Source organism: Enhydra lutris, unplaced genomic scaffold (genome assembly GCF_002288905.1).
Source record: "Enhydra lutris kenyoni isolate GAN:26980312 unplaced genomic scaffold, ASM228890v2 scaffoldscaffold15, whole genome shotgun sequence".
Lineage (NCBI taxonomy): Eukaryota > Metazoa > Chordata > Mammalia > Carnivora > Mustelidae > Enhydra > Enhydra lutris.
This window is the reverse complement of record NW_019154099.1, coordinates 2688154-2705826: the sequence shown is the minus strand read 5'-3', so window position 1 is coordinate 2705826 and position 17673 is coordinate 2688154. Positions and strand designations below refer to the sequence as shown.

Below are 17673 nucleotides of genomic sequence, written 5' to 3'. Positions count from 1 at the left end.
ATCTCTTCAAAAAGTGATTAATTATTGAGAAGCTATCAGGCTTACTATGGCACATAAAAGGTTTACAGATTTCCGATTTTAACTTTGTAGTGTGAATTTTATCATTAAACAAATGCTGTCAATATTGAACTTCCAGGGGTAGGCTCACTTTGTTTTTGTTTTTGTTTTTTTAAAGATTTTATTTATTTATTTGACAGACAGAGATCACAAGTAGGCAGAGAGGCAGGCAGAGAGAGAGGGTGAAGCAGGCTCCATGCTGAGCAGAGAGCCCGATGGCGGGGCTCGATCCCAGGACCCTGAGATCATGACCTGAGCCGAAGGCAGAGGCTTTAACCCACTGAGCCACCCAGGCGCCCCTGTTGTTTTTTTTTTTTTTTCCAAGGAAATGTGTGCCAAACACCCAAGTCTAAGAAACTATAATTTCTATTAATTGTTGTTTTAAGTAAAAATAGTCTTCCATGAAAAAAAAAAAGAAGCTAGTTTAACCTACAACTCAATCTCACTAGTGCTTTTGCTTGAGACGCCATTATGCTGTAGTAATCATTTATATCCTTTATCAAAGACATTTAGTGAAATTGATGGCAAAGAATATGCTGGTAGTATACTGGAAGACTTTAAACTGGTAGTGTCTTGCCACTCCCTTGATTCATGCTAAGACATCAGTGCTTTTATCATTAGTCGATGCCATTATAAAAAAAGGGTGCAAATAATGTCTTATATTACTATTAAAATAGTTTGACCTAGCATATTGTCTAAAGGGATGTGAGGACCCCAAGGGTTCATAGACCACACTTTGCTGATCATCGACTCAAAGATATAGAGATATTCTAGACTAATGCAATGAAGCTCTTTAAGGGATACGTGTGTGTGTCTGAGTGTCTTATTATCAGCGTATTTGGTAAGTACCCCCAAAATAGTTGGCTAATAACTCCTATAGCTGTGATTCTTGATTATTGCCTATTTACAAAGACAGTGTATATCAAGGGAGATTGGTAGACATACAGTGTAACTATATAATTTGTCTTTCTTCCTTTACAAAGCTGCTATACTTCCCACTTTGTGATCATGTTCCTGCAATAAATAGTCATATCTAGCTAAGTGAGGAGCAGGTTGGGACAAACAGTAGAGTTACAAGATGGTATTCTTTTTTTTTTTTTTTTTTACAAGATGGTATTCTTTATTTCTAGAGGCAAGTTGCAATGTTGGTATACTGATTTGGTTTCCAATTCAAGGACCTACTATTGTACTTACCAGTGTTTTCTAGTGAATATACTGAAATGTTTACAGTTTCAGATTATAACCCTGAACATACATACAGTACAAAAAAAAAAGCAAGAAACTGAAATTGTTTACCTTGTAATAACCATCTAGATGGTCTACAGTTGAAATGAAAATGACTCAATTGTTTCTATCTGTGATACTCATTTAGACTCTTTGTTCAAGAAAGTTATTAACTGGATCTGTTAATCTCATTTTTCGGATAAATTGGTTACCTTTTTTCTTGATATTACTGTGGTTTAAAATTTCCATAGCAAAAAGTGAAAAATGATCAAGAGGGAAGACATGAGGAATAAGAACCGTTTAAATGAAAATTAAACCTAGCGGTATGAAATAATAAGGATGCCATAAAAACAATATTAAAAACCCAGAGCAAATAAATATGAATTGCTTAAATCCATTCATTTATTGTACAAGCAGACAGTTTCAGTATTTTCTGATTGGCTTTATTTTCTCAAATTATATTGCCAATGTCCTTTTCATTAATCCATTCCAAAACTAATAATTTAGTTTTGTTCAGTTCTGTTCTGTTCAGTTGTCCAATCAGTTGTCTTAAGTATTTCCTATCAGAATAATTTGGTATCATGTGTTGACATTTCAAACACAGTTTTCTTATTTTTTTCTTATTTTTTATTTTTAAAGGATTTATTTATTTGAGACAGATACAGGGAGAGAGCATTACCAGGGGGAGAGGCAGAGGGAGAGGGAGAGGGAGAGGCAGGCTTCCTGCTGAGCCAGGAGCCCGATGTGGGGCTCGATCCCAGGACACCAGGATCATGACCTGAGCTGAAGGCAGACACTTAACCACCTGAGCCACCCAGGGGCCCCTCAAACACAGTTTTAAATGATAACCACTGAGAAATAAAAATTCACTTAAACCCTAATTGTGGTTTTTCAGCATCACTGCTTGTTTTCTATGATCCCAGGTTATAATGCTGTCAGAAGCTATTTCTAAGTACCTTTCAAGGGCGCCTGGGTGGCTCAGTGGGTTAGGCCTCTGCCTTCCGCCCAGGTCACAATCTCAGGGTCCTGGGATCGAGTCCCGCATCCGGCTCTCTGCTTGTCAGGGAGCCTGCTTCCTCCTCTCTCTGCCTGCCTCTCTGCCTACTTGTGATCTCTCTCTGTCAAATAAATAAATAAAAATCTTAAAAAAAGAAAAAAATTTAAGTACCTTTCAAAATCCTTCCTGTCTAGATATCCACCTCAAATAAAGATAAATGCCTACAGTGGAGTATTGATTCATATCCATGAAAAGAAACATAATAACTAATTAAGTGCTTTCACAAATAGTTTTGTCTAAAAGCAGTGATTTTTTTTGGTTATCTGTCAGTGAAAAACTTAATGATTTTAAGGATTCTGGGAAGGGCCTTCAAATAGTACTTGTCTACTCAGCTGAATAATATCTAAAATTCCAGAGTTACTAATATCTAAAATTCCAGAGATTTATTTTGCTTAAGACTATATTCCCTGTTAAATTATATATAGTAATTTCTTTAAAAAAATATATTTACTATAAACATACTGTATGTGTATATAGTATATATATGTGTGTGTGTGTATGTATGTATATTTACTCTTTATATATAGTAATTTCTTGCTAAAGGCCGCATGCTTATCCACACATCAGTTCCTTGTGTAGATGCTGTTATTCCCATTTCATCCATATGGTCATACAGCTTAAACTGGCAGTGTGGGATTCAAACAGAAGTGCATCTGAATTCCAAAGCCCAGATTGTTAATCACCACTTCTGTTTTTCCATTGACCCCTGATAAGCTATTCTCCTGGATTTTCCTTATACCTGTTTGCTCCTTCTCCGTCTCCATGATTCTCTTTTCTTATCTTTATCCCTTATATACAGAAGACCCTCTTCTCCTTGAACGCGTTCTCCCTGCTCACATCTGCTATGTGACTTCAGAAAGCATTTGTATGCCATCGACTCCAAAATTCATGTAATTGGACTGGATCTTACTTTGGAGCCTGTGTACCCAATGTACTTGCCCTACTTAAATTTTCTCACTTGTTCCCTATCTTTATTTCTTATCTCAGTGAATACCATTACTATGCATACGGTCACCAAAGTCAGAAAATTAGAAATCATTCTTTTTTTTTTAAGATTTTATTTGTTTATTTGACAGAGAGAGAGCACAGGCAGAGAGAGTGGCAGGCAGAGGGAGAAGAAGGCTCCTACTGAGCAGGGAGCCCAGTGCAGAATTTGATTCCAGGACCCTGGGATCAGGACCTGAGCTGAAGGCAGATGCTTAACTACTGAGCCACCCAGGCACCCTTAGAAATCTTTCTTGACTCCTCCCTCTTCCCACTGCCACCTGAGTGACTTTTCTAAGAAGCTAATCACATCATAAGAATGCTTACATTTTTTGAGTGGTTCCCATAATCTTTCATATAAAAATGGAGTTGCTTAGCATGGCTGAAGGGCTCACCATGTCATGGTCCCTCCACCTCTAAAGCATCATTCCTCATCAGTTTTGTCCTCTCACATTGCATTTATTTCAAATCTTGAAACCTTGTCTTAGCTGTGCTACGGGGAGTTAAAAGTAGGCTTTGTCTTATGTTGTAGGCATCGGGCCAGAGTGTCAACAGGGAAGCAACACCCCTTCTGAGGCTGCAGTGGTGGCAGCATCCCTAATTAGCCAGAGAGTCCCTTTGGGTAAGATGACTTTGCCAGGGAGATTTGGGACTATGAGACCTAAGCCTTTTATGAAGGTTCTCACCCCACTGTCAAACTTAGAGTTTCTGGGTTTAATTTTTATTAAGGAAAATCTATTTTTTGTAAACTTCGTAGGCTTTCTTCTTGTTTTTTGTTTTATTTTTTTAAAGATTTTATTTATTTATTTGACAGAGATCACAAGTAGGCAGAGAGGCAGGCAGAGAGAGAGAGAGGGAAGCAGGCTCCCCGCTGAGCAGAGAGCCCGATGTGGGGCTCAATCCCAGGACTCTGGGATCATGACCTGAATTGAAGGCAGAGGCTTCAACCCACTGAGCCACCCAGGTGCCCTGGCTTTCTTCTTGTTAATCCTCCTAATGGCTTCTCAAATGATCTTTCTAAAGTACAATAATTATTGTGTCCCTCTTTTGTTTAAGGCTCTATTAATTAATTTTGAACATTTTATATATTTTAACATTTTAACATACATAAATTTTAACATTTTGGGTATTTTTATTACTTTTAAACATGGTTCATGTATGCAATTTGCTTTTGTCAGTGTAATTGTCTTTCTCGTATTTCTGTTTTCAGCTTTGAAAGAATTATTTCCTCTAGGAAATTTTTTTTAAGTAAACTCCACCCCCAGTATGTGACTCAAACTCATGACCCCAAGATCAGGAGTTGCTGGGCACCTATCTTTAGGAATTTTTGATTAAGGTGTTCACTTGCTGGACATCTGAAATATTGGCTCATCTATATAGCTATATATAAAAAGTTTAAACATTATTTGCTTCATATAATTATTTTAAAAATATTAAAGACATTTTTAAAAAAATAATGTTGGACATTTAGTTATTTTAGCAGTTGTTGAGATGTTTCATTCTAAAACCATCCACTTCCATATTCAGTGGAGGTTTTTTCCCTGAAACTTTTAAATGCTTATGTGTCTATACATGTATCTACCACCACCCTAAAATGAAGCCATTCCTTCTGTATGACTGGGACACTAGAAATAGTATCACTAAAGTTTTCAAGGTATTTTTATGTTAGCAGAAATAAGTGAAATACTTAGGTCATATTCTTTGTTTCTAATTCTTTATAAAGAAACAATGACCAAAATCTTTTTCTCAAGGTAAATTATAGACCAATTAAATCTTGATGTTATTTAGAAACCAGGTGGATTCTTTGTAACATGTGCCTTAGGGAGCTTACAGTCTGTTTCTATTGAGCTCTTAAGCTATGCACTTATTTTTATTTTAGGTGATGCAAAAACTTTCTGGATGGAGCTGGAAGATGATGGAAAAGTGGATTTCATATTTGAACAAGTGCAAAATGTGCTGCAATCACTGAAACAAAAGATCAAAGATGGGTCTGCCACAAATAAAGGTATGAAGCACAAAAAACTTTCAGTACATTTAATTCTGAATATTAACCACTGGCAGTGGAGTACAGTTCTATTTCCAGTATTCATTTTTAAAGTCAAATAGTTTCTTTTGTTTTCTAAGAGCCTACCATGCATCCTGTTTCCTTCATGTTTGTGCTCTGATTCCAAAAAAACTTGCTTTTACCATATACCATAGATACTTTATAAAAGTGGGTGAAGATGATCACTTTGAATAATAGCTACTGAATTTATCTCTTTTTCTCTCAGGCTACTTTATTCGCCCCCCATTTTATCTTTTCTTTCTCTTTGTAACCCTCTTCGAAGGGTGATGGGTATTGCAAAAGTAGTATCTGCTCATTGTACAACATTTAGTACATATAGAAAAATAGAACAAAAATTATCCATCACCCTATTACTCAGAGACACGTAATGTCTTTTAAAATATGAAAGTACATATAATTATTCTGCCTGCTTTAAAGAGAACTTGACCTACTAGTCTTCTGAAACAATTTGTATTCTACATCGGCAGTCAGTTCTGTCAGCCAAGTTTTAACTTTTTCTATTTCTTTGTTTTCAATCCTGGTTGGTTGTAGAACATAAGATTTTTATGTAGAAGCCTCCCTCTTTCCTCCAGGACATAAGATTTTCAAGCAGATTTTCTTTTGGACCATTCTTTTTTTTTTTTTTTTTACAGATTCCATTTATTCATTTGACAGAGATCACAAGTAGGCAGAGAGGCAGTCAGAGAGAGAAAGAAGGAAGCAGGCTCCCCACTGAGCAGAGAACCCGATGCGGGATTTGATCCCAGGACCCCGATATCATGACCTGAACTGAAGGCAGAGGCTTAACCCACTGAGCCCCCAGGAGCCCTTTTTGGACCATTCTTAATACGTTTTCTTGGATGTTCATATGACATTAATCTTTTGTTTGCTTGTCCAAAAAATAATACTGTTTTTCATTTTAATGTTCCTTCTCATTCGTTTGTATATCTAGTTTTGAATCCAGGTTTACCACCTCCTTGCTGAATGACCTGGAATAAATAGTGTTTTTTGAGGTGTGTGTGTGTGTGTTTTATTTTGAGAGGGAGAGAGAGGGTCAGGGAGGGGTAGAAGGAGAGGAAGGAAGAGAATCTTAACCAGGCTCCATGCCCAAGGCAGAGCCCAACACAGGGCTTGATCTTACAGCCCTGAGATCATGACCTGAACTGAAACTGAGTTGGATACTTAACTTAAATACCCAGGCGCTCTTGGAATAGTCTCACCTCTAAACGTCAATTTCTGTTTCTAATGCTGGTAATCATTGGAACCTGTCAGAGGAGTTAATGAAGACTAAATTAAATGCAATCTGTAAATTGTTTAGCAATTTACAGCTGGCAGCATAAATGAAAGTGATGCCGCTAATGATTGTTTTCATACTTTTTTCCTTTCCTTAACAGAATACGTCCAAGCAATGATTCTAGTGAATGAAGCAACCATAAATAACAATTCAACATTGATAAAGGGTATGTGCATTTCTAATCCCAATCTTGAATGTTCTGTTATTTTCTTGACTTGAAGCAGGCGTAATTGGCTTAAGTCTGTCAGATTTAACATATAAGATCTATATTGGTAAATTACGTAAATGAGTTTCCTTATTAAATAAAAAGTTCTACCTATTCAGAGATAGGAAATGCACATTCTTCTGAATCTCTACAGAAAGAATGAACAAATATATCTCTTCTTTAAAAAATTCTGAGACTCCAAACTACTACAAACCGACTTTGTGAAAAAAACAGTATTAGATATATTGTGGCATAGATAAGTTGGTGTAAAAATTTTATATTTCTGGATTGTTATTATACCATCAATCTTGCAAACTGTAAACTAATTCATTTTAGAAGGAATTGATCAAAGATAATGTACCAGAACTAAGAAGAGGAAAATTAAAAAGTTATTTTATCAGAGTCACTCTCCAATAAATCTTAGTCTATCTCCAATTTCCTGAAATGTTGAGGAAGTACTTTACTGGATTTTATTTAATACTGCTAAATATTGTTAACAAATTATAATAATTTTAAGTGTCATAATTTGGAGCCTTAAGGTTTTAAGTCTCTGAAAATATAGCCCACCATCATCAGTCTATTTTAAAGAAATCTTTTGTTATTCAAAAGTATCCTCAATTTCAGTAGCTAATTTTACTTCTAGTTTTTAAAGAGTAGATTCTTTAAGAAAATAGCCCATCTCAGTATCTTTTAGGAGCACTTGGAATCAAAACACTCAAGAGATTATACTAGTTTTGTGAGAAAGAGGCTTTTAAATTCAGGAGGTGGTAAGATGAACTAATTCTAAATTTTTTTTTCTATCTGAAAAGAAATTATTTCTCAGTAATAGAAAGTAAATTGGGTTTTGGGTTTTTTTGGTAATAATTTCATCAATAGAAATATTGACTATTATAATTTGATATTTTTATATAGTTCATTTGAGATGTAATGAATTTATCAAAGTAAAAATATGTGTTTGCCAGGGGTAGAGCAATATTTGTTTCTAAGTAATTGGGGAGTTCTATAATTGACATTGTTGGCAAATGTAAAGGATTAAAAGCTTCCTAGTATTAAGTTTCATTTTAGTATTTATTTTAAAAAGAATATTGAGACTGGGAAAAACAAAAGGACTTGGTGTTGAAATCAAAATAAGCTATCCCAGATCCAACCTGGACTGCTCAGACCACTAATTACTTTCATTTTCCTTGCTTGTGTATGACTGTAAATATGTGTTATATCCTCAAACAAAGGATTGGATACTCTTTTCTTGAGAGGAGTTACTTCAGCTTTCCTCCTTATCTAATTAATTTTAAAATCTCCATGTTTTTTCAGTAAGACTTATTTCTAATTGTGCTTATATACCTTTATTTTATTTATATTTGTTAGTATGGATTTATATGGCTCATACAAAAGAAATTAGCTAGGAAAAAATCAGAAATTCTTAATTTGTGAAACTTAATTTTTAATCTGGAATTATAGCTCTTACCAACTACCAGATTTTAAACCTTTCTTCACCTTGATAATTGAAGAGGGTAATTATTTTCCAATTAGCGAGGTAGTGACCTTGTATTATAACTTAAACTATTCTTTTATTAAACTTTTTTTCCTACACTTTTTTTTTTCTGCACTAGAGGACCAATGCAATTTAATAATCTAAGGCAGGATGAGAATCACTTTTTTTCTTAAAGTCCATCAGTGCATAAGAAAAAACACATTTAAAAAATATCTTTAGGGATTCCTGGGTGGCTCAATCAGTTAAGTATCTGACTCTTGATTTCAGCTCAGGTCATGATCTCAGGGTTGTGAAATTGACCCTCATGTCACACTACACTGGGTGTTGAGCCTGCTTAGGAGTCTCTCTCCCTCTCTCCCCTCCCCACCCCTCCCACCTCACACTCATGCTGTCTATAAAAAAAGGGAAAAAATATATGTATGTGTGTGTATGTATGTATATATATCTTTAAACCAAACATATCCATTTTTCTTTTTTTTTTTAAGATTTTATTTATGTATTTGACAGTGAGAGAGAGCACAGGCAGAGGGAGAGGGAGAAGCAGGCTCCTGCTGAGCAGGGAGCCCAATGCAGGACTCGATCCCAGGACCCTGGGATCATGACCTGAGCCACCCAGGCACCCTCACATATCTATTTTTCAAAGTAAGAACAGGAAATCCATAATTTTTCTCATTAAATACACAGCTTATTTCTATATTGTAGTCATGATAGAGAGTAAGAATAGATGAAGTAGAAAAGGCAAGACAAGACATGGGATGAAATTAAGCACAGAAAGATAGACTAAGTAATATGAAAAGTCAGATGGAAATATAAAAAGAGGTACCCAAATACACCACCCTCCAAAAATGAAGGTAGCATTTGAACAATGAGAAAGCAAAAGATACATAAACTTTCCATTCTGTGACTTTTAGTAATGATTTTTTTTTTTTTCTATAAAATACAAGCAGAAATAAGGATACCCAGAGTTCAGGCCAAACTAGATTTTTCTCCAGGAGGTCTCTTCTATCCTTGGTCTTTTACTTTATCCTATCTTACTTTCTTAATGTTTTTGAAGATATTGACACCTTAATTTTTGGCTTAATTTTGAAATTTTACTGTGTTTGCAGATTTAAGAGCTCCATATATCTCTAATAAATAAAGATATTATTTAGATATTACAATAGGTGATTTTTAACTTGGTGTACCTGTTACTCATGTTTTTATTTTCTTCATGTAGATCATACATCTGTGACCCAGAATGAACAGGAAAACAAATCAGGTTCATTGCCCTCTACATCATATGAAGACTCCTTTCCAGAAGCCTGTACATTTCTGTATGTATTCAAGTTAAATTTATTCATGTTGTTAATACTTCCTCTCCCAGAAGATTTGCTCTTTCTGATCATTTGACGTAAGAGTAGATAGAATCTATTAAACAGATTTTTTTCCCCATCAATAGCTTTAAAAGTTGTAAATTTTAGTATTTTATGTAGAGTAAAGGCTCATGAGTCCCTTAAGTTGTTTATTTGCTAATATCTCTAGGTAATCAAGTCTTAACAGTAAAATTTAGTTTAAGATTTCTTTGTGTAGGGGTGCCTGGGTGGCTTAGTCAGTTAAATGTCCAACTCTTGATTTCACCTCAGGTCACGATCTCATGGGCTCTATGCTCAGCAGGGAGTCTGCTTGAGATTCTCTCCCCCCTCTCCCTCTGCCCCTCCCTCCACTTGCATGCTCTCTCTCTCAATAAATAAATAAAAGATTTCTTTGTGTAAATTATTAATATACTGAAATCTACCAAGTTGGCAATTTTTTAACTAAAAAAATTACTTTTCTTGGATTTTTTATTTTTTTAAATTTTATTTTATTATTATCTTTAAAGATTTTATTTATTTATTTATTTATTTATTTGACAGAGATCACAAGTAGGCAGAGAGGCAGGCAGAGAGAGAGGGGGAAGCAGGCTCCCTGCCAAGCAGAGAGCCCGATGCAGGGCTTGATCCCAGGACCCTGAGATCATGACCTGAGCCAAAGGCAGAGGCTTAACCCATTGAGCCACACAGGCACCCCTTACATTTTATTTTTAAGTAATCTCTACACCCAGTATAGTGTTTGAACTCCCAACCCTGAGATTAAGAGGTGCATGCTCTTCCAACGGAGCCAGCCGGGTGTCCCTGGATTATTTCTTTTAAAGGAGTGTTGGAAAAGGGTAAACAGTATTTCTTTCAGTATCAGTTCAGCTTCTCAAATACTTTAACAGCTCTAAATTAGTATCAGAAAGCTTATGAGAATAGGCTAAATTTTTCTGACCCTTTCTTTCACCTTTTACCATTTCAGTAAAGATTCCTTAGCAAAAAATTGTATAAGAGGAAACTTGACACTCTCACATAGTCTTTATTTTTAGAATGTAATGCCAGTACTAAAACTTTCAAGAACTAGTTTAAGGTAAGTTTCTGAAAGTATTTTGTGCTAGCCCTAAGGAATAGAATTTCAAAAAAACAAAAAGTGTCTTTATAGAGAAAGTTATCTTAAGTTAACTGCCTTATTTTGTTTATCCTTTCAGCTACATATTAAATTGACAAAAATATTGTTAATGTAGAACTTTTTTTGTTGTTATTCCTCTAGGTTTATGAGAATTATAGATTGACCCTATTTTACATATGATTTGCACTTGCAAATATTAGAGATTTCAGTATAGTTTAAGTCTAAAAGACTCATAAAACTTATTTTACAATACTTTCAGAGAAACCTAGAAATTCTGATCTTCTGATATATAGCATAAAGTTTCATTACCTTTTTTTTTCTGTTCATTACCTTTTAAAAACAAGTTCAATCACTTTAAATCACTGAAGTATGAGTTTTTTTTTCATACAAATTACCACCAGTCTCCCTTCTTCTATTTATTTTATTTTATTAAAAATTTTATTTTAAACTTAAGTGCAAGAGTTGATTTTTTTCTTAAATGTCTCTTTTTGGTTTTAAGTTCATTTTCCTGGCTTGTCAGAATCCTTTTGAATTTTGAATCTCCTTTTATATTTCTTTCTCTTTTAGCTTTTCTTCTTCTATAAATATACTAAACGAGTTTTCTAGTCTTTATTATAGTCACTAAAAACAGTATTAGATAGGACAGGACCAAAGATAAAACCTTTCTGGCTCACTGCTCCTTCATTACTCTTTAGAAAGAACTGTTGGACCAACTCTGAATTTACTTACCTCTACCACTCTCCCACCTACATTTGTCTATCTTACTGGCAAGGCTATTAGAGGAAATCAAGATTTACTGCAGTAGCATTCAATATCATGCCAGACGTTATCAAACCTTGCAAAAAAGGAAAAATAGTTTAATTTGTACTTTTCTTACATAGTCCATGTTGGCTTTTCAAATTCTGAGTATTTAAAAAATCACATCCTTGATTCTCTCTTCTAGAAATTGTTTAGAGATCAATATTAAACTAGTCATTCTTTGCTTTCTGGAAAGTTCCCTTTTTACCTATTTTTAAAAATCAGGCAACATTTTCTCATTTTTCATTTATATTTATATTTATACTTTAATTTCTTCATTTAATTTTTGTTTGGTCTTTCCAACTTGAGGACAGTACTTATGGATGGAAAAGATGAAGACACAATTGATTTTGAGCTCTTCTTTCTGTTATCAGTCTTGTTCTTTCTTTCCCCTAACATATTGTCTACTTGAGTTTCATTGCTGTCTTATTAGAATTTTGGGGAACCTCAGTTCTTAGTAGGCTTGAACTTTTCTGAGACTTTTCTTAGAGGTTCACATCAAGACATAGTATTCTTAAGTGGTCATTTTTTCTTTGTACATGTTGTTTAAAAAATCTGAGCTTCCCAAATGAATTAGTTTCTCTAACTGCTTTCTCATCTCATTAGGATTATTTGTCATTACATAATCAGAACTTCATTTCCTTAGAACCTGAAGCTCTTCTTGTGCTGTATTACCCTTAGAGGTTTTGTCTGTGAGATCATACCTAACTTTGAGTTGAACTTGCTGAGATCTTTTCAAATAAAGGGATATTTCTATTTAGGCTCAGTGTTTTCTTCCTTTCCCATTAAGAATTCCAAGGCCATGTTTCATTCTTGATCAGAATTAGCTTTAAATAATTCCTTTTAGGGGCACCTGGGTGGCTCAGTTCATTAACTGTCTGCCTTTGGCTCAGGTCATGATCCCTAGGTCCTGGCATCAAGTCCCACTTTGGACTCCCTGCTAAGTAGGGAGTCTGCTTCTCCCTCTCCCTCTGCTGCTGTCTCACTCTCTGTCAAATAAAATCTAAATAATTCCTTTTGTATTTCCTCTGTAGAGTATGAGCTTATTACTTAGTCTACTTTCAGTAATTAAACATCCAGAAAGCCATTAATGACATACACAGACTAGCAAACTAAATGGGGAATAGTTTAAGCCAAGGGTTTTCAATCCCAGCTGAATTGCTCAAGGTCATACAACTTGTCAATGACAAAACCAGAGTGAAAATCTTGGGTTGATAAAAAAACTTGCCTTCTGTGTTTTATTCTATAGTTGATTTAAATTTCTTCTCCTTTTAATTAAGCTATGACATAGGTAAATGTAGAAACAAAAATTTTATTCCAGTAATAATTCAAAGGTGTCTGCTTTTGTGATGTTAAGAAACCTGGCTTAATTCTTTTTCTTAGGTACTTTGTCAGGAACACATACCTACTTAAGCCAGTTTAAGTAGTGGGACTTATTAGAGATAAACCAGACATGGAGCTTTGGCTAACATACATGGTGGAAATAGGCTTGCCCCACTGTGAAAAGACAGAGATGTGAATTTAAGCCATTTTGCTTTTCACATGACATGCATACAAACACCCAAAAGAGATTTTTTAAATGGGTGCATACACACACACACACGCATCCCTAACTTAAATATAAACACACGTAAATAAAGCAAGGTGTAAGAACAGAAGATGTAATATAGCAGGTTATATAGGGACTAGAATTGGAACTGGGGTGTCAGTACCTGAGGTCATGGTCAGCATTTTTTGGCTCTGCTTCTCTCCATCTGTTACCTATTGGTTCTTCTTTTCCCACATAGTCTAACATAGTTGTCCTAGCTAAGCACTGTGCGACTGCTAGTGCTAGTGTCACCTCATGGTTTGAGTACACTGAAATTAAAAAGGCTGCCTTTCAGAAGAGGATGAGCAAAGAAAAGATTGAGCAGAAAACAAATGTATCTACGACAGTTAACTATAGTTTATAAGTTTAAAAAAAAAAAATTTTTGGCCCTTCAGTGGACATCAAGGATAGAATGGCTTTTTATCTCAGACTTGCCAAAAGCTAGGACCTTTGTTGGCAAGTCTCTGAAGCCTTGCAGTTCGAGGTATCTAATAACAAAACAGTTCTCAGGCCACATCCAAACTGAGCAGGCCCTATCTAGAAACTAGCCAACAGGTGCAGACAATACCATACTTACCTACTTATCCTTTGTTTATCTCGAGCATTTTTATATTTTGGGGGGGTCAGGAATTAGGTTTACAGCACTATGCATAGGATTTTTTTTTTAAATTTTTCTAGTAATGTATCTTCGTCTGTATAAGAAAGTTAGCCTTTCTCACCATAAAATGGGATTGAAACTAGGTTACTTTACTTCTAGAGCTTGTAGTAAGTTGGTTTTCTTTGACTTTATGAAATGAGGCACAGATAAGAATCATTTCTAAGATTCATATCAGCATTTCATTTCATGTTTTTCTACTTCTTGTTTTCTAACTCTGCTTCAGTATAAAAGGTACTTCTCCTTTGTTAACTGCCAAATAAGTCAAGCCTTTTTACCTCTTAATTTTAATTAATTTAATTACTGGAAGAGTACACTTAAGCCAGCCTAGCTAACTTTTTTGAAATCTTAAATTCCAAATTACCAGTTTTACCAACATATTTACTATTACAAATTTCGGTCCTGAGTAGGTCTAATTGTGTATTGTTCCAGTAATGACTAACTTGGAGCTGTACTTATTGTCACATGAGGAGATTATGTAAAAGTACATTATAAACTATAAACTGCTTTACAAACATTAGTTATTCTTTAAGAACTAAGGATAACCGGGACACCTGGGTGCCTCAGCCGGTTAAACATCTGTCTTTGGCTCAGGTCATGATCCCAGGGTCCTGGGACCAAGCCCTACGTCAGGCTCTCTGCTCAGCAGGGAGCCTGCTTCTCCCTCTCTCTCTGCCTACTGCCTACTCTCTCTCTCTCTGTCAAATAAATAAATAAAATCTTTAAAAAAAAAAAACAAAAAACGAACGAATGAATGAACAAAGGATAACCCAAATACTTTCTCCCTCACATATACCCTAAGTTAATCTTTTCATATTCAGAGAAGAAATTTTTGGGTCATCAAATTAGTGTTCCATATTTCCCTTTCCCACAAAAAGCAAAACAGGAACAGAAGAGCATAGTTGAAATAGGGGAAATCAAATAAAAAGATTTGGAGAAAAGGATGCCACAGAAGCCAGTCTGAAACATAATTTATTTGGTTAAGGCAAGTCGAAAAGGAAAATGAAACATTTGGTTTACTGGTTATACAACCCTGTAGGTGTAAAAAATCACTTGAGAGTGAGTAACCTATATCAAAACAAAGAACAAAGCTGGGAGAACCTAAGAGAATTTATTACAGTGAACATTGAATGAAACAAGACAGAAGGGAGGTTATTTCTCAAGTAGAGAAATAAATAGAAGTGCTCAGAATTTGGAGTGTACTATGTTTTATAAGAAAAAGTGGTAGGAAGGAAGGTAGCACTTAATAATAAGAGAAAAACAATTCCAGGGACATGCTATAAAAAACAAGGAAATAGGGGCGCCTGGGCCTTCGGCTCGGGTCGTGATCCCAGGGTCCTGGGATTGAGTCCCGAATCGGGCTCTCTGCTCACCAGGGAGCCGGCTTCCTCCTCTCTCTCTCTGCCTGCCTCTCTGCCTACTTGTGATCTCTGTCAAATAAATAAATAAAATCTTTAAAAAACAAAACAAAACAAGGAAATATTGGATACCAAAATAAACAATAAAAATAATACTAAAGTGGACTGGGCTAAAGTAGATACAAGTTAAATGGAAGAGTAAAGCAAAAGGTGCATTATAGAATATATTTCTTACTATGGAATATGCCCCCAACATTATCCAAAAATACTAAAACAGATTGAAATTATTTAAGAGGAAATAAAACCTTTTGTCATGATTCTTCATTTTTCCCCCCATTGGATTTGCCTTAATCTTTTAGCTACATTCTCATCTAGTATTTATTTAACTGTCTTTAGAAGAAATTTAAAAGATCAGAAACATAAAAAAAATATAGCAAAACCCAAACAATCTAGAATTAACAGCTATTAACATTTCATTGTACTTGCTTCCAGTTTCTTTAAAAATATGTAGAGAGAGACTGTCTCTTTGATTCATATCTGACTTCTTGCCATGACAAGTTCCATTCGCCTATCTGCCTTCCCAAGAGCATCACTATCATCAATTATTTCTCTAGTTAATTTTTTAATATTTATATAGCCACAAACAATATGGTACTATCGTAGTTTTAAAATGTCATGGAAATATTCATACATGTGTCATTTTGTTTTTCGTAGTGTTATCTTGAGATCTAGTCATATCGCTGTGTATAGATCTGTTTTATTCCCTTTAACTCTTGTGTGGTTTTTCATAATGTGAAATACTACATTTTTTTAAAATCCATTTCTTTAAGGGTGGGTAATTAGATTGGTTTTAAATATTTCCTATTAATAATAGTGCAGTGATCAGTTTTATCCTAGTCTTTCCTTTTTTTTTTTTTTTAAGATTTTATTTCCTCATTAGAACACTCAAGTGGGGGTAGTGGCAGTCAGAGGGAGAGGGAGGCCCCCTGCAGAGCAGGGGGAGCCTGACGTGGGACTTGATCCCAGGACTCCGGGATCATGACATGAGCCGAAGGCAGTTGTTTAACCAACTGAGCCACCCAGGTGCCCCATCCTAGTCTTTCTTTTAAGAAAAGTATTTGTTGTGAAAGTCACCTATTAAGGAGATTAAAGATGTAATTTGGAATCTATAAGATTATCCAAAATGTAGAAAAAAAGGACAAATGGATGAGAAAAAAAGAATTATGAATAATTACTGTCCTAAAAAAGAAGCTACAAACAGAAAACCAGTAACTATAGTGAATGCTATAAAAATGCTTTTAGGATCATCCCTATGTTACAATGTTCTTTAGAAAATGTAAGCATTTCAAGCAAAAGTGGTAGGATTAGGGTCAGAATGCTGCTGTTCATGGTGGAGGAAATCACAACATCTAAACTAGGATTCAAAATTGCTCTGACAACTCTGAAAATAAAAATACATTATCTTTTCCATTTATAAATTTGGTTCTTATAAAAATATGAAATGTAGCTACTTTCAATATATTAAAAAAATAATGTAAACCTGCATTAAAAAGCATTACTTTTGGAAAAAACTGCCATATTTTATTCTGAACTAAAACAAAAACCCTAGAAGCTGGAATAAATGAGACAGAAACAACAAAAAAGATAACTTCTGAGTGTAAGAAAATATCAAGTGTGGAGGTAAAAGCCTTCATCAAGTACCATAGTAATGAAAATTACTATTAGAGAAACACTTGTTAAAAAAGAAGTTTTAGGGGCACCTGGGTGGCTCAGTGGGTTAAAGCCTCTGCCTTCGGCTCGGGTCATGATCCCAGGGTCCCGGGATCGAGCCCCACATCGGGCTCTCTGCCCAGCAGAGAGCCTGCTTCCTTTCCTCTCTCTCTGTCTGCCTCTCTGCCTGCTTGAGATCTCTGTCTGTCAAATAAATAAATAAAATCTTAAAAAAGAAAAAAAGTTTTAGTATCTATTAAAGTATAAGTATGTTAGAAATATAGAGACAAAAGCAAAAAAAAAAAAAAGAAAAATTAGGTTAGCACCAGACTTAACCCCTGCAGATGATCAGAAAACATACCATCCATATCCCCTTCTGGAAAACTCTCTCATACATCCTCTTGTTGACCAAAAGATGAATCAGAATGTAGAAATTAGGATTGGGGAGGACATAGTATTTAAGATATGGCAGTGGCATGGAAACCATCTAAATAAGAAGTTAACCATAATAAATTCATGAGTCCTTAAACTCAGGGCTATGGAGCCCTTAATGGTATGCAAAATTTTATGTTTTGCAGAATTTTTTGTGCTATATTTCTAGGGAGAAAGTTCATAATTTTCATAGGATTATGAAAAGGGTTCATGACCCTAAAAGTTTAAGTATCACTATTACATATAGGGGTCTTAAATAAAATTTTAGCAATTCTAATCCCGAGAAAATTAGAAGAGTGAGATGACCAAGTGGAA

The 17673-nt window shown here is 35.0% G+C and overlaps 1 protein-coding gene across 4 annotated transcripts in view; it reads left to right on the top strand.

Moving 5' to 3' along the window:
- The window catches only part of LOC111147043 (SET domain bifurcated 2), a 57459-nt gene that overhangs the window by 8771 nt on the left and 31015 nt on the right, over window positions 1–17673 (top strand). For 3 of the 4 annotated variants that reach the window (XM_022502903.1, XM_022502902.1, XM_022502901.1), the window contains 3 exons: window positions 5202–5327; window positions 6761–6826; window positions 9574–9670. In XM_022502903.1, the coding sequence (XP_022358611.1) occupies window positions 5202–5327; window positions 6761–6826; window positions 9574–9670 (289 nt within the window). Of the gene's footprint in view, window positions 1–3873; window positions 3945–5201; window positions 5328–6760; window positions 6827–9573; window positions 9671–17673 lie in introns of those variants that run through there. The other variant, XM_022502900.1, reaches the window with a different exon arrangement.